General features: G+C 35.7%; 1 protein-coding gene across 11 annotated transcripts in view; it reads left to right on the forward strand.

The window, feature by feature from the left end:
• The window catches only part of COBLL1 (cordon-bleu WH2 repeat protein like 1), a 193,415-nt gene that overhangs the window by 163,647 nt on the left and 5,679 nt on the right, over positions 1-24,089 (forward strand). For 5 of the 11 annotated variants that reach the window (XM_066278961.1, XM_066278956.1, XM_066278958.1 and 2 more), the window contains 5 exons: positions 491-628; positions 3,526-3,760; positions 5,157-5,251; positions 17,262-18,826; positions 21,400-21,576. In XM_066278961.1, the coding sequence (XP_066135058.1) occupies positions 491-628; positions 3,526-3,760; positions 5,157-5,251; positions 17,262-18,826; positions 21,400-21,576 (2,210 nt within the window). The remainder of the gene's footprint in view (positions 1-490; positions 629-3,525; positions 3,761-5,156; positions 5,252-17,261; positions 18,827-21,399; positions 21,577-24,089) is intronic. The other 6 variants (XM_066278953.1, XM_066278964.1, XM_066278954.1 and 3 more) reach the window with 4 other exon arrangements.

Below are 24,089 nucleotides of genomic sequence, written 5' to 3' on the forward strand. Positions count from 1 at the left end.
GAAAATTACTTAATATAAACTTACCTAATTTTTACAATTCATATTCACAATTCAGGAAGAACTCAAAAGCACCCAGATGCTCCTGAATCTTTAATATTTAAGTGATATTTAGAAAATTGGGATTTTTGACAGATCATACACAAAAATTCTTCTTTCCTCTGTAATTAAAAATGTTACCATTAGATAACTAGTAATGATTATTCTTCACTTTTATCCCAAATGATATTAATACTGTTTGTTTCAAAAATGAAATTTATTAAGTTATATCAAACTATATAAGTGAAATGAGAAAATTCTGAAGTATTGGAAAGGAAAGTATAATTATTCAAACTTTGCTGGATACCTCTTTCTCTTTCTCTTTTCTTTTTTCTATTTTACCTCTTCTTGTTTAATGCATGAAGAATTGTGAGCTAACAAACCTAATTCTTTCTGAAATCTCTCTTGGTCTCTGCCTGCCTGAACTCTGTTGTATTAAATGCCATTTCCATAGATTTTACTTCTTTGGCAGAAGCCTCACTTAGCCCTGGGCTCCCCAGTCATGAACAGCGCACTGTGCCCAAACTGGCAGACGAAGTCTCTCTCGCCGAGTGCCCCGGAACCCCCGAGGCAGCCACAGCCTCTCTGAAATGTAGGTGACCAGTCCTTTCTTGAGATGTAAGATGAATAAAATGAGTGGTTCTGAAGAATTTCAGTTTCTCTTCTATTTACCCTTCTCCTCTTATGGCAAACAATTTGAACTTTATTATTTTCAATGTGTAACACGTAACTATAAAAAATATATTTATGTTTTTCCTTTCTTGAAGTTCTCTTTTATAACCTATGGCTTATTGTCTATAGTATTGCTTTGGTTTGGGATTTTTATTTTAAAATTCTTGGAATTATTTTGTTCCTCGATAGTAAAACTTTATTAGTTAGACAATACTTGAATGTTATTACAGATATTTTGCTCAATACGTCAGTGACCCAGAAAGAGTCCTTATCACCTCAAACTAGTATTTAAAGTTAGTATATTATCACAAAATTTTGCGGCCAATTTGGAAAATAGTTTGGCAAGTTTGTTTGGTTTTTTTAAAATAAAATTTAAGTGTTTGTTTTCTATATGACCCAGCAATCTCACTCCTAAGTATTTTCTCAAGAAAAATGAAAATCTTTGCATACATACAAACTTCTATTAATTAATATAGAATTTTTTTTAAAAAAATTTTTAATTCATTTTAGAGAGGAGAGAGAAAGGGAGACAGAGATACAGAGAGGGAGAGAGAGAGGAGAGACAGAGAGAGAAGGTGGGGAGGAGCTGGAAGCATCAACTCCCATATGTGCCTTGACCAGGCAAGCCTAGGGTTTCGAACCGGCGACCTCAGCATTTCCAGGTCGATGCTTTATCCACCACAGGTCAGGCCTAATTATTATAGAATTTTTATTCATCATTGCCAAAAACGGGAAACTACCTAGTGTCCCTAAACTGAGGAATGGATAAAAAACTGGTTGGTGCATACATTGGAATACTACCATCTACCCATAAAAAGGAACAAATGATTAATTCATGCAACAACATGGCTGAATCTCAAACGTATTATGTTCAATGAAGACAGCCAGATTTACATGGCTAGATGCTGTATGATTTCATGATGTACATTCTTGCAAAGCAAAAGTTTAGGGATAATGGTGACTAGGGGATAGAGTTAAGGGGAAGAGTTGATCACTAAGGGGCTTGGGGGATATTGGAGGTTGATTGTCGTAGATACAATATTGTAGACATATTGGCATTATAATGATTATTTCACATGTTATGATAAAGCAAGATTTTTCAAAATATATATATTTTAAAAGTAACTGAAGTTTTTAGAATATTTTTCTGTTGAATAACCTATTTTTAAGTTTACAATAAAAAAACCATTAAAATTCTCCATATTTGTTTTTTAAAGAGTACAAATAGGACACTTTTCTATTTGCCTAGAGAGAAAATTAAATAAATATATTTAAGTACTTTATTCTTCAAATATGTTCAAGCTTTTATTAATTTTGCAAATGTTCTGATAACTATAATTCAATGTTCTGCCACCTCCCCCCCTCCCCCGATTGTACAGAACTAAAAATTAAACTTTGTTCAGCTGCTATTCTGGAAGTGGAAGTATTGAATTTTATTTAAATAAGCAATGATCCAGAATCTCATTTTTTAGTTTTAACATTCACAATGAGTGTAGGTATTAACTGCTTAGAATGTTTTCTCTTTTATACCATTGGCCATTTGCTGATACTAGGGAGTAATGATAAATACATTGTTAGGCAATAAAATATTCATCACAAATATTGAGAAGCTGCACACATGCACACACTCACATTAAACTGATATGGGACAATCTTTAATATATAGTAAGTGGAGAAAAAATGTTAGGTGAAAAACAACATCATGTGTAATATGCCTCCATTTATATTAAACCAAAATAAAAAGAGAGAAAAAAACATGAGCATGCATATCTGCTTATATAAGTTCATTGTACTTCCGATAATATATAGAAAAAAACTGTTAAAAAAAGCTGCCTCAGAATCAAACTGGATAGTAATAAAAATTCATTTTTACTGTATAACACTTATTTGATTTGTATTTTTAAAAATCATATTATGCATCTAAATCAGTGGCTTTTAATCCTGGTTGCATATAGAATCACTTGAGAAGCCTTAAAAATTCTAATTTAAGCTGACTGGTGGTGGCTCAGAGGATAAAGCATTGACCTGGAACACTGAAGACCCAGGTTTTAAACCCAGAGGGCTCAGGCTCACCAGCTTAAGTTTGAGGTTGCCAGCTTGAGTGTGGGATCATTGCCCTGTGGTCACTGGCTTGAGCCCAAATGTCCCGGCTTGAAACCCAAGGTCGTTGGCTTGAGCAAGGGGTCACTGTCTTGGCTGGAGCCTCCATCGCCTGCCCCCCCACCATCAAGACACATGAGAAACAATCAGTGAACAACTAACCTGACTCAGCTAGCAGTTTATGCTTCTCATCTCTCTTCCTGTCTCTCTCTCGCTTGCTTAAAAAAGAAGAATTCTGATTAACAGGTGTGGACTAGGATGTGAGTATAAGTATTTTAAAGGGCTCAGATAATTCTCAATTATAGTAGTACTGATAACTACTGAGTCATTTTACAAGTGTACTTACAGACAGTATAAAAATATTCTTTTCATTTACATTTAGAGGTTTTCCATGACTGTAAAAATTATTGAAATTGAAAGATATATTCTTAAATAAAATATATAACTTGAAGTTTGAGTTTAAATAATGCCTTTCTTTCTACCATGAATAAAATTTAGAGTGATAGAGCATATTATTTTTACAATTATTTGTGTCTGAGATAATCTGATTATGTTAGCATAATTACTCACCATTAGAAAAGTATTTCACTATTAGTTTTGAACTGGAATTATAAGAGTCCAGCTAATTATTATTTATAAAAATTCCTTCTTTGACAAGATTATATAGCCTGAATGAGGCAAATTAATACTTAGGATTATATCTTCATTTCTTTGTAGCTGGAATAAGCTCTGATTATAGTCTTGAAGAGATAGATGAAAAGGAGGAACTGAATGAAGTTCCGAAAGAGAAGGCTGAAAATATTTCTGGGAAATCACAAGATATTCCTTTTGGATCTACTGACATAATGAATACACTGAAAAATGATTCTGACTCAGCCCTTGGCAATGATACTGGAAAGTCCTCACAAAACTCCAAAGAAGAAAAACAAGAAACTAGAAACACAGATGGACAGTAAGTAATCTGCATGCCAAAAGTGTTGGTGACAGTTTGTTTAATTAATGCCAGTCTTCTGAAATATAGATCTTATATTTTAAATGCAAATATAAATGTCCCTTTAGTGTAGACTCTGTCCCTTTTACCGTCATTATAAGAATTTTTAACAAAGTATTTACATGTAATTTTATTTAAATAAAACCACATTCAACAGTTCTGATAGCTCTGTGACAGATAAACCGTAAGATGTAGTTAATTTATATGATTTAAATATAATATATAGTTTTATAATGTATGTATTTTACCTATTATTATTTGACCTAAATAAAACAATTAATTTAAAATTTCTCCAAATGTTCCTTAAGGATTTTCACTGACTGTTATACAAAACAATACAAAAACATACATATATCTGAGTATTATAGTCAACTTTATGATAAAGAATGCATTTTTCACTTGATCCCATGAATTAAAAACTATAATACCGTATACTTGCATTATATTAGAAATGCCAAACCATGAATAAAAATGAAATCAACTAGGCAAAATAAACCATTTTTATCAAAGTTTTGCTATAGTTTTAATGGGATTGTCTCCAAATTAAACTCTTCTATCACCAGTAATATCCAGTGAGGTCAGTCCACATCCTGATTTACCAGAAGTTGACCAGGCCAGCCGTGTTATGCTAAGTGAAATAAGTTAGTCAGAAAAAGACAAATGCCATATGATTTCACTTATATGTGGAATCTAAAGAACAAAATTAGTGAATACACAAAACAGGAACAGACTAAAAGATACAGAGAACAGACTGATGGTTTCCAGAGGGGAGGGGCTTTGGGAGACTGGATGAAAAAGGTAAAGGGATTAGACGTACAGATTGGAAGTTACAGAATAATTCATGGGGATGTAATATACAGCTCAGAGAATATAGTCAGTAATATCGCAATAACTATGCATGATGCCAGGTGGGTACTGGAAATACCAAAGAGAGGGATACTTTTTAAAGTATATGATTGTCTAACCACTATAACTATGCACCTGAAACTAATACAAAATAATATTGAATGTAAAATGCAACAGAAAAGTAAAATGTAAAAAAACTGTTGACCATGCCAGATGCAGGACTAAACTATTTTATTTATTTGAAAGACAATAAAAACAAAAAGACATTTTTGGGAAAAGTGTTCATTTTACCAAGTTTTTTGTGTCTTTGTAACAGGGCACCCATTTGAAAGCTAATGTTTCGTAGAAGCACTTCCCCTCGGTTGCATTTTTGTTTTTGCTATTACATTTTCAGTATCTGGCAGAAAAAAGATGATTATTTCAGCCCATCTGTCATTGGAAATTATTTGTCACTGCATGTGTATGTGTTTAAATAGTATCAGTATATAATATTCAATATCATGTTTTGCAGAGGACCACACTTGATGGTACATAATGCAAGTAACGAAGAGAGGGTAGTTGACAGTGTAAGAAACTTGGAGTTGTTGGGCCCAAACCAAGAGAATGGTAAGTTCTATAAACACTAATAGCCAACACTCTCATAGCCCTTACTAGGTGCCAAGGGCTATTGTTAACGTGTTATTTTATATATATATATTTTATATATATATCTATATAATATATATATAAATTCATTTAATCTTGTATATTAGCTCATTTAAAGGAATTATTATCTTTAGTTCCATTTTACAGATGATTGAGCCACAAAGATATTATGTAACTTATCTGAAGTACCACAATTAATAAGTGGTGGGCCTCAGATTTTAACTCAGGCAATATTACTCCAGAGTGTGTTTTTAATGATGTGTGTGCCCCTTTTGTCATTGTTGTTAAATGTTGGCGGTTATCTGACCTAGATTTAAAAGATATATACTCAGTGCTTCTACTTGTGATCTGTTTCTCTTTTTTTCATTCTACTGACTCCTTAGTCCAAGCCTGTTACTTCATGCTCAAGTTGCTATACCTTAGGTGAAACTTGTTTGTCTGGTTTACATCTACTTATGTAATGCTTTTTACCAGTATTTCCCATTACCCACCCCCAAATCAAAACGTCTTCTCTTCTCATGATTGTATTTTTCTAAGTTCTATCATTAGGCCCATGTACATTTTTATCTATGCATGGAAAATTATTTTCAACCTGTCTTTATCCATTCAACTACTGTTCAAATACTGCCACTTCACTTTCCCTGTATTTTGTCACTTAATTACTAGAAGCTGTATAATTCTCTAGTCCTGATTCCTCAACAAGATTGGAAAGTCTCGGAAAAGAGAATATATCTGATACTTGTTTGAATTTCTCAAAACACTTAGCAGAATACTGAGATATTTTTAAAATATATACTTTAGATTGAATTTCAGAAAAAATTATACTATATAGAATATGCAAGGAATACACAATGGTATTTTAAGGGGATATAAGGAAGTACCTTATGAATTCTCATAGTCCAATTTATTGTGTTAACATACAGAACTAGGTTAAGATTCTTAACAAATTTAGGGATGGATATATATATATATTATATATATATTATATAATATATATATATATATCTCCAGATACTTGGATAAAACCTTCATTGTCCCAGTGTCATAGATAGATAGATAGATAGATAGATAGATAGATAGATAGATATGTATGTCATTTTATGTATGTCATACATGTTGGTTAATTTAAATGTATATGTCTCTAATTCATTTTCCTCGTAGTAGTGTACCAGTATTTTTTAACTGCTGGTCTACGGATTGGTCCACCAGAAAGTTCATGCTGATCCATGAAAGAGTTAACCACTCTGATGTTGTATGAAGATAACAGACCAGTTGCTCTTAGTCAAACTTGCTTATGCTCAGGGTGATTTCTGCTTTAGCAGTCCTCGAAATAATTCTCCTATTTTCACCAGTCTCCACGTATAAAACGATTGAAAACCACTGCTTTATACCATCCTGAAATGCAATACTTAGAGGATCTAAAAATATATAATTTCCCCATTCTTTTCCTCTTGATTCAGTTTTTCACAACATATGCTATGATGGCAATAGCATTTCTATTGAGAAATCATTATATGAAAGCTGCTTCCTTCTTTTTAAAATCATAATCAAATGAGCCATGGCCAGATATCTCAGTTAGTTAGAGCATCATCCTGATGTGCCGAGGTTGCTGGCACCATCCCCAGTCAGGGCACGAACAGGAACAGATTAATGATTCTCTCGCTCTCCCTCCCTTCTTCTCTTCCTCTTTCCCTCTCTTTCTCTCTACCTCTCTCCCTCCCACTTCCCCCCAAAAAAAGACTCAATAAAAAAAGAAAAATAATAAAACCATAATAAAATTAAATAATTTTGCTATTTTGGCATCAAGTTAGTGCTAGGGGTCACAAGTACACTTCTGTAATAATACTTATTTGCATTTGCACGTGATTTGCAATGATCTTTGTCAACTTAAGGTACTTTAAAAAATAAATAATTTTTATCTTTAGAGGAGTTTTGTTCTGTTTTCTACTTTTTTTTATCTTCCCTGCCTATTCATCTAAATCATCCTTTCATCAGGTGGATAGTACAAAAATATACCTTCTCCCTCTACTGGCTATTCTTGAAAAAAAAAAATGGCCTTACCATTCATTGACACTAGGTTAGCATCATTATCAGGTATGTTTGACGATAGACGAGATAATAAATTCAGTAGTGATGCTATGTGTCCAAAACTGACAACCATTTGGAATAATCATGAAATTTTGATGAGAAATTCAGAGTTTAGACAATTATAAAGTAGGTATAACCCAACCAAAAATGTGAAAAATAGAAATTTAGATTTCTAAGCCAATAAATTAGAGTTTGTTACAGAGGATTTAATTTAAAATATATTTTTACGTTGATAGACTTTCTTTTGGAAAATGTTTCTATTGTGTAACTGGGATAAACCCATGGACAATGAAAAATAAGGGAGTAGCAAATACATTTGGACTCATTTCCTGGAGCCAGGGACCATTTCTTATACTTTTGTTCTTATAGAAGCATTAAGAGTAGTACTTTTCATACAGATATTAAAAATACTTATGAACCAAGTAAGTAAGAGCATAGCAAAAATGAGCCTCCTCCATTGTTCCTAACATATGTTCTTAATTCTATAAATTATAAAAGTTAATAATTATTTGTGAGAAAAGTCACATAGACAATGCATATTCTTATAATCAATTGGGTTTTATTTTGGAAAGATTAAAATAAAATGATATATTTAATATAGCAACCTTGCAACATAATATAAGGCATAACTACCATAACCAAATAATTGTACAATTAGCCAGGATTTAAAAATATGAAGTTTTTTTTGAATTGTATACAAGTTTACCTGGCAGCATGATATTTTTTTTTTGGCATGGATATCTTTCTTTTTTCTTCTCTCTTTTTTTTTTAAACAAAATAATTACTTTAAATATCTCATGACATTATAGGCAGTGAAACTGATGTTTACTTTATACATGAAAGTGAAGGATGATAAAACCAGAGAGAAATACTTGACATCTTTTCACGATTTGACTCCCAGAGCCTACGTTTTACTTGTGCTGTACAAACTACCATATTGAAAGAGAGGCCTCTGAGGATTTTGAAGATGAGAGGCTAGCTGATAATTCAGGAGAAATGATTCTTCTGGGCATTTAACTAGAGAAACACAGTATATAAACCAGTCTCTTTGCTCAGAACTAGACACATGGTGCACACTCATAAACCCAGGTTTCTTTCAGCTCTTTGCATCCTGTTTTTGGTTGGCAACTGTTGCTTTGTTAATCTAGACGCTGGCAAATGATTTTGTTTTCAGGAAGTCTGAATTAGAATTAAGAGGAAAAGTAGTACAGGGGAGAGGGAGGTTGTTTTCTCTACTTGAACTCTGACGTGAGAATGTGAGAAGATTGGGGTGTTTCTTCCCAAAAGAAAAATAAAAAAACACGTGATTGTTTTTAAGTAGTTGAAATCACCAATATTATTACTGAAAACACAATCCTCTTTAGTGAGGACCCTTAATTACCTACACAATCAGTTTAGATTCTGTTTTTACTTCAACTCTTTTTTTTTTTAAATAAAACATACTGCTTTATTTAAACTGTTAAGCCAAGCAAAAATCTTCCCAAAATATAAATAAAATATCAACACAAACAAATCCTCTATGTAGAGTTGAGTGGAAAAGTGTCTGAAATCTTCCTTTTAACACTGTAATTCTATGATTCCTTGATTTCTGCTTTATATTTTGACAATAAGAGTTAAACAGTTGTGCAAGGGAATAATAGATGTTTCTTTTATCCTCTCTTAAGCAATTTCCATATTTCCATATTTCTTAGTGTTTGATTTGAGTCCTTTGAAGACAGTCTACCAGGAAGGAGCTCTTATGTAATTCTGGGCTCCACTTAACACTTAGTATAAATATATATATTTCTATAATACCTATCATGAGCACCTCCCCAAAGGAACTTATTGCTATATGATACAAAATTTAGAGAATCAAAACATACTGTTAGAATATTCTTTTGTTTTTGTTTTTGTTTTTTTTGTTTTATATATATATATATATTTATAATTTCATTTTTTAATGGGGTGACATCAATAAATCAGGATACATATATTCAAAGATAACCAGTCCAGGTTATCTTGTCGTTCAATTATGTTGCATACCCATCACCCAAAGTCAGATTGTCCTCTGTCACCTTCTATCTTGTTTTCTTTGTGCCCCTCCCCCTCCCCTTTCCCTCTCCCATACCCCCCCTCCCCGCCCGTAACCACCACACTCTTATCAATGTCTCTTAGTTTCACTTCAACTCTTAAAGGTCATGTTTCTGCTGTCTGCCTTAATTAAAACTGGTAACATTTCCTGGCATTGCTTCTCCTTTAATGTTCTGTATAAAATGTAAATATACTAGGGATTATCAAAAAGACAAGGAGAATCAAAATAAATAAAATAAAAATATATTTTGAATTTGTCAATTTCTTTTGTCATTCTTAATGACTTAAATAGGAAATCTTTACTTACAAGAAGAAACATAGCAATATTGTACAGAGTGCTTGCTCTGGGTAGTATCCTATCCTAACAAGCATGTTACATAAGTGATATATAAAATATATAGTTGATCCTTGTACATCTTCAAACATGTGTTTAAACTCCAGAGGTCTGTTTTAATAAAGATTTCTTTCAATAAATACTGTAGAACTGTTTTCCCTTCCCTGTAATTTTCTTTTTTATTATTAATTTATTGTGTTTACTGTTAGATTCAGGGAGTACTGGGGCTGCCAAAGAGTGTAACTATTGAAGGAACAGTAAGTGCTGATATGGCTCCTGTGAGGCTGGGAACAAAGAAGGTCAGAGACCCTTATCAGAAGTTTAGGTTTGAAATTCGCCACTAAGCTAAAACCGGCCCCTGTTGCTATGCCAGCCCCTGTTGCTATGCTGCGTGTGACCTCCCTAGCCAATAGCTAAACTGCCACATCTGCTTCTGTACTATACTTGCTCACTTAGGATATATAAGGGCCTGGCTGTAAGCTCCAGGTGCGGCTCCCATTTGCAGCTCCTTGTGAGCACGGTGTCTCCGGACATCTCGGGAGTTCGCCCCTGCGCAGGTTAAACTGGCCAATAAAGTAACACCTAAACTCCTGAAAGTCTCCGATGTTTGTTCTCATACCCAGTGGATGCTAATTTTTACATAGATTCTAATTTCACCCGTGTTCCCCAGTACATCCCCCCTGCCCCCTCCCCATAATGCCCTCCCCCCTTCCCTCCAGGATTTGCTTTTCTGCTCTCATCCCATCCTATCAGCCTATCATCCCCTTTCCCTCTGTCCGCTTTCCTTCTGGATTCTTTGATCCCACCTCTGTCTTTATTCCGCTCTTTAGTTCATATTGTTCGTCGAATTCCTCATATGAGTGAGGTCATATTTTATTTTTCTTTCTCTGCCTGGCTTATATCACTTAACATAACAGTTTCCAGTTTCATCCATCTTGTTGCAAAAAATAATATTTCCTTCTTTTTCATGCCCCCATAGTATTCCATTGTGTATATTTACCACAGCTTTTTAATCCAATCGTCCACTGACGGACACTTGGGCTGCTTCCAGGTCTTGGCTGTTGTAATCAATGTTGCCATAAACATGGGGGTGCATTTCTCCTTTTCAAACTGTTCTATGGTGTTCTTGGGGTATATTTCTAAAAGTGGAATGGCTGGGTCAAAAGGCAGTTCGATTTTGAATTTTTTGAGGAATCTCCATACTGTTTTCCCAGTGGCTGCACCAGTCTGCATTCCCACCAGCAGTGCAGGAGGGTTCCCTTTTCTCCACATCCTCGCCAGCATTTACTCTGTGTTGTTTTGTTGATGAGTGCCATTCTGACTGGTGTGAGGTGATATCTCATTGTGGTTTTAATTTGCATTTCTCTAATGATTAGTGATGTTGAGCATTTTTTCATATGTCTATTGGCCATCTGTATGTCCTCTTTGGAGAAGTGTCTATTCATTTCTTTTGCCCATTTTTTTATTGGACTATTTATCTTCTGGTGTTGAGTTTTACAAGTTCTTTATACATTTTGGTTATTAACCCCTTATCAGACGTATTGTCAAATATGTTCTCCCATTGTATGGTTTGCCATTTTATTCTGTTCTTATTGTCTTTAGCTGTGCAAAAGCTTTTTTGTTTGATATAGTCCCATTTGTTTATCCTGTCCTTTATTTCCCTTATGTGTGGAGATAAATCAGCAAATATATTGCTATGAGTAATGTTGGAGAACTTAATGCCTATGTTTTCCTCAGGATGCTTATGGTTTCATGACTTTACATTTAAGTCTTTTATCCATTTTGAGTTTATTTTTGTGAATGCTGTGAGTTGGTGGTCAAGTTTTATTTTTTTGCAGGTAGCTGTTCAATTTTCCCAACACCATTTGTTAAAGAGACTGTCTTTACTTCATTGTATGCTATCACCACCCTTGTCAAATATCAATTGTTCATAAAGGTATGGGTTTATTTCTGGGTTCTCTGATCTGTATGCATGTTCTTATGCCAGTACCAAGCTGTTTTGAGTACAATGGCCTGGTAGTATAACTTGATGTCTGGAAGTGTGATACCACCCACTTTATTCTTTTTCAAGATTGCATTCGTGTTCTTTTATGGTTCCTTATGAATTTTTGGCATATTTGTTCTATATCTTTGAAGTATGTTCTTGGAATTTTGATAGGAATTGCATTGAATTTATAAATTGCTTTGGGTAACATGGACATTTTAATGATGTTTATTCTTCCTAGCCATGAACATAGTATATGCTTCCACTTGTTCGTATCCTCCTTGATTTATTTTATCAATGTTTTATAATTTTCTGAGTACAATTCTTTAACCTCCCTGGTTAAATTTACTCCTAGGTATTTTTTTTTGTTGTTGCAATAATGAATGGGATTGTTTTCTTAATTTCTCTTTCAGACATTTTGGTGTATAAAAATGCCTCTGATTTCTGAATATTAATTTTATTTCCTGCCACGTTGCTGAATTCATTTATTAGGTCCAGTAGCTTTTGACTGCGACTTCAGAGTTTTCTATGTACAGTATCATATCATCAGGAAATAATGATAGTTTTACTTTTTCTTTTCCAATATGGATGTCTTTTATTTCTTCTTCTTGTCTGATTGCTGTGGCTAGGACTTCAAAAGTATATTGAATAAGAGTGTGAAAGGGGGCACCCTTGCCTTGTTCCTGATCTTAAGGGGATTGCTTTTAACTTTTGCCCATTGAGTATGATGTTGGCTGTGGGCCTGTCATAAATGGCCTTTATCATGTTGAGGTATGTTCCGTGTATTCTCACTGTGCTGAGAGTTTTTATCATAAATGGGTGCTAGATTTTATTGAATGCTTTTTCTGCATCTATTGATATTATTATGTCGTTTTTGTTCTTTCTTTTGTTTATGTGATGAATCACATTGATTGATTTGTGAATATTGTACCAGCCTTGCCTCCCCAAAATAAATCCCACTTGATCATGATATATGATTTTTTTCATGTATTTTTGGATCCAGTTTGCTAATATTTTGTTGAGAATTTTAGCATCTAAATTCATCAGGGATATTGGTTTATAGTTTTCTTTCTTTGTGTTGTCTTTGCCTGGTTTTGGTATCAGATTATGCTCACTTCATAAAAGGAGCTTGGAAGTTTTCCCTCCTCTTGAATTTTTTGAAATAGCTTGAGAAGGATAGGAATTCTTTAAATATTTGGAAGAATTCGCCTGTTAAGCCATCTGGCCCAGGGCTTTTGTTTGTTGGGAGTTTATTGATAACTGTTTTTATCTCATTTGTTGTAATCAGTATATTAAGGTTTTCTGATTCTTCCAGATTGATTTTTGAAAGATTACATTTTTCAAGGAATTTTTCCATTTCCCCTACATTGTCTAATTTTTTGTCATACAGTTCTTCATAACATTTTCTTACAATCCTTTGTATTTTTGCTGTGCCCATTGTTACTTCTCCACCCTCATTTCTAATTTTATTTATTTGAGTCCTTTCTCTTTTTTTCTTGGTGAGTCTGGCTAAGGGTTCATCAATCTTATTTACTTTTTCAAAAAACCAGCTATTGATTTCATTTCATTGATTCTCTGTATTGTTTTTTTAGTCTCTATGTCATTTATTTCTGCTCTGATATTTATTATTTCTTTCCTTCTACTTCCTGTAGGTTTTACTTGCTGTTCTTTTTCTAGTTCTTTTAGTTGCAGGATTAAGTTGTTTTTTTGAGCTTTTTTCTAGCTTCTTAGAAAGGTGTGCCTGTAATGCTATGAACCTCCCTCTCCAGACTGCTTTTGCTGTGTCCCAAAAATTTTGAGTGGTTGTATGCTCATTTTCATTTGTTTCAAGGAAATTTTTTATTTCTTCCTTGATCTCATTGTTGACCCAGTCATTGTTTAATAACATGCTGTTTAGTTTCCAAGTGTTTTTCAGATTTCCTATTGTAGTTGATTTCTAGTTTTATGCCATTGTGGTCAGAGAAGATGCTTGATATGCTTTCAATCTTCTTAAATTTGTTGAGACTTGTTTTATGCCCTAATTTGTGGTCTATCCTAGAGAATGTACCATGAGCACTTGAAAAGAATGTATATTGTGCTGCTTTAGGGTGGAAGATTCTGAAGATATCTAATAAATCCTGTTGATCTAGTGCAGGGGTTCCCAAACTATGGCCTGCGGGCCGCATGTGGCCCCCTGAGGCCATTTATCCAGCCCCCACCACACTTTTGGAAGGGACACTTCTTTCACTGGTGGTCAGTGAGAGGAGCACAGGATGCATTCGCAAAGCGCAGCAGTACTACTTCCGGTGACACAGGATGCACGCATCACAGCTCCGGAAGCACGTCATATCACTTGTTATGGCTAGCAGTGACAAATATGGAACCTGACATTGATCATCTCATTAGCCAAAAGCAGACCCATAGTTCTCATTGACATATTGGTCAGTTTGTTGATTTAAATTTACTTTTTTTTTCATTTTAAATATTGTATTTGTTCCTGTTTTGTTTTTTTTACTTTAAAATTAGATATGTGCTGCAGTGTGCATAGGGATTTGTTCATAGTTTTTTTATAGTCCAGCCCTCCAACAGTCTGAGGGACAGTGAACTGGCACCCTGTGTAAAAAGTTTGGGGACCCCTGATCTAGTGTATCCCTTCATTCTGTGTTTCTTTGTTAATTTTCTTTCTTGAGGATCTATCCATTGATGTTAGTGGGGTATTGAAATCCCCTACTATTATAGTATTGCTGTTGATCTCTCCCTTTATGTCCATCAAAATCTGCTTTATATATTTAGATACTCCTATATTAGATGCATAAATACATATTTACAATAGTTATATCCTTCTGTTGGATTGCTCCCTTTATCATTATGTAGTGACCTGCTTTATTTTGTACTATAGCCTTTGTTTTAAAGGCTATTTTGTCAGATATATATAAGTATTGCTACCCCAGATTTTTTTTCATTTCCATTAGCATGAAATATTTTTTTTCATCCTTTTACTTTCAGTCTATGTATATCTTTTGTTTTGAGGTGCTTCTCCTGTAGACAGCATATGTATGGGTCCTGTTTTCTTACCCATTTAGCTACCTTATGTCTTTTGATTGGAGCATTTAATCCATTTACATTTAAGGTTATTATTGATATGTAATTGTTTATTGCCATTTTATTCTTTAAAGTTATATTCCTCTTTTACTATATTCTTTTCCCCCTTTGTTCTGTTTACAACAGGCCCCTTAACATTTCTTGCAGCATTGATTTGGTTGTAATGAATTCGTTGAGTTTTTCTTTTTCTTTTTGGTCTGGGAAGCTTTTTATTTCTCCTTCAACTTCAAATGATAGCCTTATGGATAAAGAAACCTTGATTGTAGGCTCTTGTTCTGCATTACTTTGAATATATTTTGCCATTCCCTTCTGGCCTCAAGTGTTTCTGTTGAGAAATTGGTGTCATCCTTATGGGGGCTCCTTTGTAGGTGATAGCTTTTTTTCTCTAGCAACTTTTAATATTTTCTCTTTATCTCTTGGCTTTGGTATTTTAATTATGATGTGTCTTGGTGTAGGTTTTTTTGGGTTTTTTCTTTAATGGAATTCTCTGTGCTCCTTGAACTTGTGTGACTTTTTTCTGCATCAATTTAGGGAAGTTTTCAGCTATCATTTCATTGAACAAGGTCTCTAACCCTTGTTCTTTCTCTTCTTCCTCAGGAACCCCTATGATGAGGATGTTGTTTCTCTTTAGGTTTTCACAGAGCTCTCTTAGAGTTTTCTCAGATTTTTTGAGTCTCTTTTCTTTTTGCTGCTCCACTTCCGTGCTTTCACTTATCTTGTCCTCTAAGTCACTGATTTGATCCTCTGCTTCATCCAGCCAGCTTTAATTCCTTCCAGTGTAATCTTCATTTCTGATATTGTGTTTGTCATTTCTGTCTGGTTCTTCTTTATGATTTCTGTGTCCTTTTTGATGCTTTCAGTTTCTTTACTGAAGTATTCATTATGTCCATTCATTATAGCTTTGAGATCTTTGAGCATCCTAAAAATCATTATTTTATACTCTGCATCCAGTAATTTGATTACTTCCAATTCATCCAGGACTTTATCAGAGAATTTATCTTGTTGAAGCATATGACTTAAGCTTCTCTGCATACTCATTATTCTCTATGACTTGTAGGCTTCTTCCAGCTGCAATCTCCTTACCTAGTAGAGCCTCTTTGAAGTCCTGATTTGTTTTCTTCTCAGTTTTCTTAACTCAGTGGTAGTCTTGTTTACTGATCTGAGCAGGGGGCTTATTTGGAGCTATATCCAGGAATGAAGTGGGTGTAACCTGAGACTCTGAAGGCCCCATCTGGCCAGTTTTTCTCCAGAGTCAGGGTGCTTTCTCAGTTTTAGTAGAGGGAGGTATATCTCAGATCTCCATGGAGACCTGAGTTACTGCCCCTTCCTCCCCACTTCCTGTTTTCAGCTGTGTCTTGTTGCTCTAATTGGAGTTGGAGAGCTTTCTGGAGGTGGGTCACCCAGAACCACTTTAGGCTTGTACTTTGTTGAGAGTTCAACCCCTCCCCCAGCTATGGCTGCCTCTGCACTGAATGAGTCAGTTTCTCAGGTCATCCCATGCATTCTTCTGCCCATCACCATCTGTCTCTCTCTCTCCCCACTTTCCTTTTGGAAGACAAGCCAGCCCTCAGCTCGCCTCATTTCCAGGTCCTCAGGCAAGTGGCTGTGAGCAATATTCTCTGCTCTTCTCCTTGTAATGAGAGCCCTTCTGTGCTCTCAGTCTCACCCCACCTTTGTTCCTGGAAGCAGGGGAGACTCGGCGCTCCCTACCAGGCTTGGTGTGGCTTCTTTTTTGCTCCTTAGTTTTTAGACCTGTTCTTTTAATCCATAGTTGGTTTTTCATACTGATTGTTCCTAAATTAATTTGTAATCCAGTTTGGTGGTGTGAGCTGGTAGTCTGTGCATCTGCCTCCTCCACTGCCATCTTGGTTCTCCCCCTATGATTTTCTTAATAACATTTTCTTTTCTCTAGCCAACTTTATTGTAAGAATACAGTATATAATACATGTAGCATAGAAAATATGTGTTAATTGGCTGTTTATGTTACCAGTCTGGCTTCTAGTCTACAGTAGGCTATTAGTAAAATTTTGTGGGAGTCAAAAATTATATCTGGATTTTTAATTGTGTAGAGAGATCGGCACCCCAAATCCCATGTTATTCAAGGGTCAACTGTAATATGTATTTTGACCTTTTCATATCTGAGCAAACTGAGGCTCAAATGGTTAAGTAATAAGTTGTGTTCACAGAGATTATAATTAGTCAAGCCAGGTTGCAGATGGGTTCCAGACTTGGGTCTCCATGACATCAAAGCCCATGCTGTTGTCTATAAATGCCATTATCTGCTTTTATATAACTAGGGAGCTAAAATTGTCCCTGTGGAATTTAAACCAACCTATTCTACTTTTGGGGAGGTAAACGGAGATTTTTCTACTTTTTTCATATACTTAACTTTATGATTATCTTTTGTCTTTCAGTAGATAAAAATGAAGTAATTGTCATTTCAATAAACATGGAAGATAATATGAAAAACAGAGTGAGGAGAACAGAAATCAGTGAAGGAGGTGTTGCCCAAAATAATAATGTGGACATGGAAGTTGACAGATTTCAAGCACATAAAACTGAAACTGCCAGAAGTAACAAGGAAAATTGTCTCACTGCTTTATCAATGCCAGGCCAAAAACTGCATCAATCCAGTGAAGAAAAGACAAAAATGCAAGATGCAGCAATTCAAACAACTCCTTCCTGTAACAATTTCAATGGGAATCACTCACATCATCACCTGTCTGATTTGAAAGTTGATGAAAGTGTGCAAATTGCAAGTAACAACAAAGCAACTCAACATTCATGTTTAAGTCCACAAGATTCTGTAGATACCTCAACAGAATTCAGATTTCAGGGCTCCCTAACTGTACATTCAGAAGATCAACTCACCACAAAAGGTCCAATTTATGCACACGGTAATGATGTTCTTTTGCCTCCTGTAGATGGGATTAATAAAAATTCAACTGCTTCTTATCTAAAGAATTATCCACTTTACAGACATGACTACCATCCAAAGCCAAAACCTTCAAATGAAATTACAAGAGAATATATACCCAAAATTGGGATGACTACTTATAAAATAGTGCCTCCCAAATCCCTGGAAACATTAAAAGACTGGGAATCAGAAACCTTGGGGTGTGAAGATTACCAGGATATACATACTTTAGGAAAAAAACACATGCATGAGACTGTGAAAGAAACTGCAATCCAAACAGAAGATCTTGCTATTTCTGAAAGCCCAAAGGAGCCGCAGATAGACCTTAAAACCAAGCCTACCCTGAGATCGCAGCATCAGGTGCACAGTGTGGAGAGTGTGCACCACAGCGCCCTGGAAAATCCTCTGAAACCTACTCCCAGAATGATGAGAGACACTGGCACAGCTCCTTTTGCACCGAATTTGGAAGATATAAACAATATTTTGGAGTCAAAACTTAAATCTAGGGTTTCAAATCCCCAGACCAAACCAAGTTCTTTTTTCTTGCAAATGCAAAAAAGAGTTTCAGGTCACTATGTAACATCTGCAGCTGCCAAGAGTGTCCACACTGCCCCTAATCCTTCTCCAAAGGAACTACTAAAGAAAGAGGCAGAAAGGGACATGATACCTCCCCCAGAGCAAACTCTTTCTCCCTTAAATACAACAACTCACTCTCTTCCACAGCCAGATGTTAAAAACACTGATGATGGCATCAGCTTTCAGAAGCCACCTGAAACCTCTCCTCCTCCTGTAGCTCCAAAACCTGTTTCTCTTCCCCCAAGTCAGTTAGCAGCATTAAATCTGAAGACTTTGAAAGCTTTTGGTGCCCCACGACCTTACTCAAGCTCTGCTCCTTCGCCGTTTGCCCTGGCTGTAGTGAAGCGGTCACAGTCTTTCAGCAAAGTGCGTACAGAAACATGCAGTGACGGTGCATCTGCCCGATCTCCAACTGACACAGAGGCAGAGAAGAGTCCTTTTGTAAGTAAATTTGTGGACGTCCCACAACGAAGTGTCAGTAATAAGGTAAATGTCACCTCTTTAAAAATAAGGGGTTCTTGCTTGATTAGGCAGTGGCGCAGTGGATAAAGCATCAGACTGGGACCCAGAGGACCCAGATTCAAAACCCTGAGGTCACTGACTTGAGCGCAGGCTCACCAGGTTAAGTGCAGGGTCGCTGGCTTGAGTATGGGATCAGAAACATGACCGCATGGTCACTGGCTTCGACTCACCCTGCTGTAGCTCTCCTGTCAAGGCACATATGAGAAAGCAATCAATGAACAACTGAGGTGCCGCAATGAAGAGTTGATGCTTCTCATCTCTCTCCCTTCCTGTCTGTCTGTCATTATCTGTCCTTCTCTCTGTCTCTCTATCTCTGTCATACACAAAAAAAAATAAGGGGTTCTTGTAAAGTACGGTTTAAATGGGGGTTAACAAGCATGTTTATATGTTTGTGTATTATTTAAATCTGAATTTATATTAATCTAATATCAAACTACCTACTGTCAAAACATACAATCTGATCATTCTCAGAATTGTTATAATTCATATAACCTGATTTATATATAAGGTAATCATATAATTATTTCATCAGCAAATATTTTTATTTAAAATTTCTTTGCTCATACATTTGTATAGTGTACTACTAGTTTATAGTACTGACTCTATTTTCTTGTGTGTTGCTTATCTCAGTTTATTTGTAACTTTTCTGGATGTTCTGGTTTACTTTATTTTTTCTCCAGTATACATAATTACAAAGAAGTTTTAATTATATAGAAATATAAATAATATTAAAGCCTAGATAAAATAAACAAGTATCTCTCAGGTATACATTTTCTGTCATATATACCTAACAGTTTAGCAAACATTTTTACATATAAATAATTTAAATTAAAATCAGAGTTTAAATATGTAATTTTCTTAATTTTCCATTTTGTTAATTCACTGTTAGCTTTTCCAGTTGTGTGTATGTTCACCAAACTATCATTTAACCACTATATTATCTTAATAATTTACAAAAAAGGAGGTATTTGTTGACTTCGTGTTTGCTAACTATTATAATTTGCCTGACTGTTTAACTAATTGAAATAGTTAAAGGAGAGGATGAACTTCACAGTATTAATTATTTTGGAATCAAAATGTAATTTTTAAAAATGACTTCATGTGCTTTTACTCTGAAATTGTTTAAAGAATACTTCCATATTGTGTGACAGTTCCAGAAGTATTTTTTTACTTTTTCAAACATTCATAGAATAATAGAACATTAACCATATTGCCAAGTAAAAATTTCCCATAATTTAGTATATGTGTTGCCGAAGCGAGCACAAAAATTTCCCATAATTTAAATGCAGTATTTATCTTGAAGAATATTTCTTCATGTACTTCACATTTATGTTCATTACTTTGATATAATGTCAGGAAGAGATATATGAGATTAATTCTGTACTTGGAAACAAAGCCTGTGGTTTTTTTTAGAATGAAATACTTTTCCTAAACAACAGAAGCTTAATTGAGAAAATACTATTTTTGAGCCACTGCCTGAGCTTTGTTTAGCTTATCATTTGTATAGATATTTATTTGGCAGTTTGAAAAAGACATAATTCAAATTCTTTTGTAACAGTTGCCAGTTAAATTTGTTACTAAATCTTCATTCTTAAGAAGTTTAATTATATTTTAATTTTTAAATTTGGAGATTCCTAATGGGAAAAATAAATAAAACATTGCCACTTCCTCTGACTTCCAAAAACATAAAACAAGCCACTACATGTAGCATAATCATTAATATTTCATTATTAGACCATATGTTAGGTTCAACCAATGTAAATTTACCAATATTTGTCTATTTTGTACCACCAAATATAATAATTTCAGCTTGACAGTGGTGGCGCAATGGATAGAGTGTCAACCTGGGATGCTGAGGTCCCATGTTTGAAACCCCAAGGTTGCCTGCTCAGGTGCAGGCTTGTTAGCTTCAGCACAGGGTCACCAACCTGAGCCCAAAGTTCACTGTCTTGAAGCCCAAAGGTCGCTGGCTTGAGCAAGGGGTCACTGGCTCACCTTGAACCTCCCCCAAACTGCCACCCCCATCAAGGCATGTATGAGAAGCAATCAATGAACAGCTAAAGTGATACAACTACAAGTTGATGCTCCTCATTTCTCTCCTTTCCTGTCTCTCTTTCCCTCCCTCTCTCTCTGTCTTTCTCAATAATTCACAACCTAATATGTTGAAACGTTGAAACAGGTTATTTTTTAGTCTGTGGAATATTTTTAATTCGTTCAATTTTTTTAGCCATTCCTATTAGAGACATCAGCCTTATTTGACTCAAGGACAGTATAGTTATCCCTGTGTTTATGAAACAAAGAGAAGTGCCACTTCTCTTTCTTAGCCCCCTTCTAGTCTAGAGAAGGAAATTAATACCCTCTTTCCAGCTGAGCTCTGGCAGCCACGATAATTCAGTGGGTGAGGAAATAGAGCTTTGTCTAGAAAACCAATGTGGCAAATGGTGATTCTTAAAGAATGATTGATAAAGAAAAAATATTGGAAATTGGCCCATTTTTCACTTGGTCTTCCCATAAATGTTTTGCATTTATTGTTTTAGGGAAATAACTCTGCACATAATGAACAGAATTCTCAAATACCATCTCCAACTGACTGCCCATCACTCACCCTTAAAAGGCAAAGTTCTTTAACATTCCAGAGCTCTGACCCAGAAGAAATCCGACAGAGTTTGCTGATTGCAATCCGTTCTGGAGAGGCTGCGGCCAAGTTGAAAAGGGTAAGTTTTCTTTATCAGGTGGATGACAGTGGGTGTATTTTCAACATTGTCAAATTAATACTTAGGGGAAATTGGTTTCTGGCTTTTAAACTCGAATAGGAAAGATGTCAGACATTCTTTTATGTCAGGGGTCGTTTTTGAAGTATAATCTGAGAGCATCCAGAGTCTTACACATACTTAGAAATATGTAAGGTCTGTTTTGCATAACGTGGGCCAGGTGCAGAACATGTCTTTTGCTCATTATTCTGTAACTATATATAGAAAGCCCCTGAACTCTTATCTTAAGAAGTTGTTAGCCCAATGTGAAAAGGTTCTTTCAAAAAGAAAACCCGCCCTGTTCCAGAGAAGCTGCACTGCAGATAATAACCTGCATGTTTCTACTCACAGTACTAAGGTAATCAAGTTACTACCATATATGGGATTAGAAGGGGGAGGGAGAAGAGAGAGATATTTTTATAGGTGGAACCAAAAAATGCAGGGGAAACCTAGAGAAATTTAGATGAGACATAATATAGAAATTCAAGTTGCCATAATGCCCTGCCAGAGCTGTTTGGCTTATCTGTTCTGAGAAGTGGGAGAGCTTAGGGATAGGAGGTGTGCTTCTCGTGGCAGATGCCAAGCAGCTGTCGCAGGGAGTGTCCTCCCTCTGTCACCCCCTCCCACTGAAAGAGGACGTGGGAAAGCCCAACGCCTGGCACCAGCACTTGGCCTTCTCATGCTGTAGCCTCCCTAAAGGTCTTTCTTGTTCTCCCCTTTGTCGCCTTGGTTGCAAGTTTCCCAACAGTTAAATAAGAAAAGTAGGCATTATCCCATTTCCTCCATAGGCATTTCGTTTTGTAAATTCCTTCTCTAATCATTTTAGAAGCTATTTAGAGACAAGTCAGTGACTTGAGTAAAACCCTGAGCTCGACAGTGGGGAGTCTGGGAAGCAGCAGGAATGCTGCAGAGTCAAGGAAAAGGGAAGGCGTGTTGGGTCATGTGCGAGGCTAGCCTTGCGCTCTGGCCGGTTTCCTCGGTGCGTTTCAGAGGAGCTGCGAGCGACAGCATTCTGACGGAGGGCTTGGTGTGTCCTTCTGTGTACACATAGAGACACAGCAAAATGTTGTGTGTTGTGAGGAGCGAAGGAAACGTGAAGGAATAATTCAGGTTGAATTTTGTAGATTACTTGTAGCCTGAATTTAGGTGCCAGGCAGCAAGAGAATTTGGTAGAGCTTTGCATAGAAAAATTGGTACTTCATGGGTCATGACATTTATTTTTTTATGTGTGTGGGAAAAAGTCCCTGTTAAATCACACATTCTCATGACAATATTTTTATTTTTAATCTTGTAAATTAAGGATGTGTTTCAAATATATCACTTCCAATCTAAAGCATTCTCAAGTCAGTAAATTTGACAAGCATTTTATTTATTTATTTATTTATTTATTTATTTATTTATTTATTTATTTATTTTACAGGAACAGAGAGTCAGAGAGAGTGATAGATAGGGACAGACAGGAACGGAGAGAGATGAGAAGCATCAATCATCAGCTTTTTTGTTGTGACACCTTAGTTGTTCATTGATTGCTTTCTCATATATGCCCTGACCGTGGGCCTTCAGCAGACCGAGTAACCCCTTGCTCAATCCAGCGACCTTGGGTCTAAGCTGGTGAGCTTTTTTTCGCTCAAGCCAGATGAGCCCACACTCAAGCTGGTGACCTTGGGGTCTCGAACCTGAGTCCTTCCACATCCCAGTCCGATGCTCCATCCACTGCACCACCACCTGGCCAGGCTTGACAAGCATTTTTAAAGCACATAAGTATCAAACGTTGTACTAGATGCTAGGGAGAAAGATTGTACTTTCAGGGATCATTTCTCTAGTTCATTACTAGATGCCAGGGAGACAATAATGAGTACAAGGAAGCCTCTGCCCTCCGGGTGCTCACTGCCCGGGACCGGGAAACTGGGTGCATCAGACCCACAGAGGAACCAAGTGACTCCACAGGAAGTGATTGCAGTGTCTCTCTACTTAGCCACTGGAGATATAATCAGTTTCGGTGAACTAACTGGAAAACAGTGTGTTAAATTGAAAATGCCTTTTAAGCCAACAGAATTGTACAGGCAAGCAGCTGTCTGCTTAGTGTGTTACGGGCCCTGATTTGGCAGACTCTTCACATATAAAACTCCTATTGCTTCCAGAATGAGCTGGATGTGAACCAACACAAAGAACAAGCCTAAGTGATGGTCCTATAATTGTGTCCTGTTTATAACCAATTACTTTGGGTTCTATTGATTTTAAATTTTATCTCTCTCAGTAGGTTATAGATAGCTCCAAGTCTGTATAGTGCCAGCCCCTAAGTTTTGTTTAATGAAAATCCCTTACATAATCCATTTTATTCTATTTAGTAAAGTTCACAATAGCCACACTTCACAATCAGTTTTCACTTCATGATCACTTCTAGTTATATACACTAAAAATGTGTGTACTAGCACTCACATGTAAGAATGTTCATGAAATATTGTTTGTAAAAACTT

The sequence above is a fragment of the Saccopteryx bilineata genome, chromosome 5 (genome assembly GCF_036850765.1).
Source record: "Saccopteryx bilineata isolate mSacBil1 chromosome 5, mSacBil1_pri_phased_curated, whole genome shotgun sequence".
Classification (NCBI taxonomy): domain Eukaryota; kingdom Metazoa; phylum Chordata; class Mammalia; order Chiroptera; family Emballonuridae; genus Saccopteryx; species Saccopteryx bilineata.